The following is a 1,139-nucleotide window of genomic DNA, read 5'->3' on the forward strand; positions in this document are numbered from 1 at the left end:
GCTCTGCCCTTCTCTGCCCTTCCCTTCTCTTCTCTTCCCTGCCCTCACAGGGCCCCTCCACACCACACCCATGGCCTGCTACGACCTCTGCCGCCCCTGCGCACCCACCCCGCTGGCCAACAGCTGCAACCAGCCCTGTGTCACCCAGTGCCAGGACTCCACCGTCCTCATCCAGCCCTCCCCCGTGCGTGTCACCCTGCCAGGGCCCATCATGACCTCCTTCCCCCAGAGCTCCGCCGTCGGATCCAGCGCAGGGGCTGCCCTGGGCACGGAGCTCAATGCCCAGGGACAGCCCATCTCCGGCGCCTTTGGGGCCTTTGGCTACGGCCTCGGCTCTGCCCATGCCTTTGGCTACGGCCTGGGAGGCCTGGGCTGCTACGGCACCAGGGGCTGCTCCACCTGCTGAGCCCCCAAACAACTGCCCCAACATCAACCACCCACCACCTGCAATCCTCCACCTGCAACAGGGATTCCTCTCCAGCCCAAGGCTCTCCCATGGCCTCAGCACTTCCAGCTCCTGCTCTCAGGGCTCCCAGCAAGGAAGCAGGGAAGGAGCCAGCCTGCCCTGCTGCAAACATGGCCCGGCTCCCTCCTCCTCTTTTCCCCCTTCCTTCTCTCCAGCACCCCTTGGGTTCTGCCCAGTCCCCTCCGCTGCAAACACCTTCTCACAACACACACACCATCGGCCACCTCCGCTGGGCTGCTCCCAACAAGGGCAGCAGGAAGACCTGGGGGCTCTGGAGAAATCTCCTGCAAGGGAAGGACCTAGGCTGATGGTCGCCCTCCTGGCCCGTCAGACCAGATCCCTTCCCCTGGCTGCTTGTTCCTTTTCTCTCTGTTGTCTCAATAAACTTCTCCTGCATCACAGTCTGTCGTGACTCATCTTCTTTTCTGTTTTATTGGTCTGCCAAACTCACTGAGTACAAGCCAGGATTCAACAGGCCATTGGGGTTGGTGAAAATGGCTATAAGACCTTTCTTAACAAATCTATCACAACCACTAACACACAGACTGCACAGGGTTGGGACCATTCCAGGACATTACACACAAACCTGCTGCACCAAAGGCTTCCCCACAACAATGCTCTCCTGCACAGCCTCTGCCAAAGTCTCTCTGGGCCAGCACACACTGCACAAACT

The 1,139-nt window shown here is 60.1% G+C and overlaps 1 protein-coding gene across 1 annotated transcript; it reads left to right on the forward strand.

Annotated features, from left to right (window-relative positions):
• The first annotated feature begins 8 nt into the window (after window positions 1-8).
• LOC114072922 (feather keratin 4-like) lies at window positions 9-461 on the forward strand. Its single transcript, XM_027910743.1, has one exon. It carries the CDS (start codon window positions 71-73, stop codon window positions 404-406), a length of 336 nt encoding a protein of 111 aa, XP_027766544.1. The 5' UTR covers window positions 9-70; the 3' UTR covers window positions 407-461.
• The last annotated feature ends 678 nt before the right edge of the window (window positions 462-1,139 follow it).

Source organism: Empidonax traillii, unplaced genomic scaffold (assembly GCF_003031625.1).
Source record: "Empidonax traillii isolate 1590-97213 ecotype Southwest subspecies unplaced genomic scaffold, ASM303162v1 scaffold4493:size9553, whole genome shotgun sequence".
Lineage (NCBI taxonomy): Eukaryota > Metazoa > Chordata > Aves > Passeriformes > Tyrannidae > Empidonax > Empidonax traillii.

Excerpts from the sequence above, each read along its gene's own strand:
- LOC114072922 (XM_027910743.1), top strand. The coding sequence starts at position 71 with ATGGCCTGCTACGACCTCTGCCGCCCCTGCGCACCCACCCCGCTGGCC.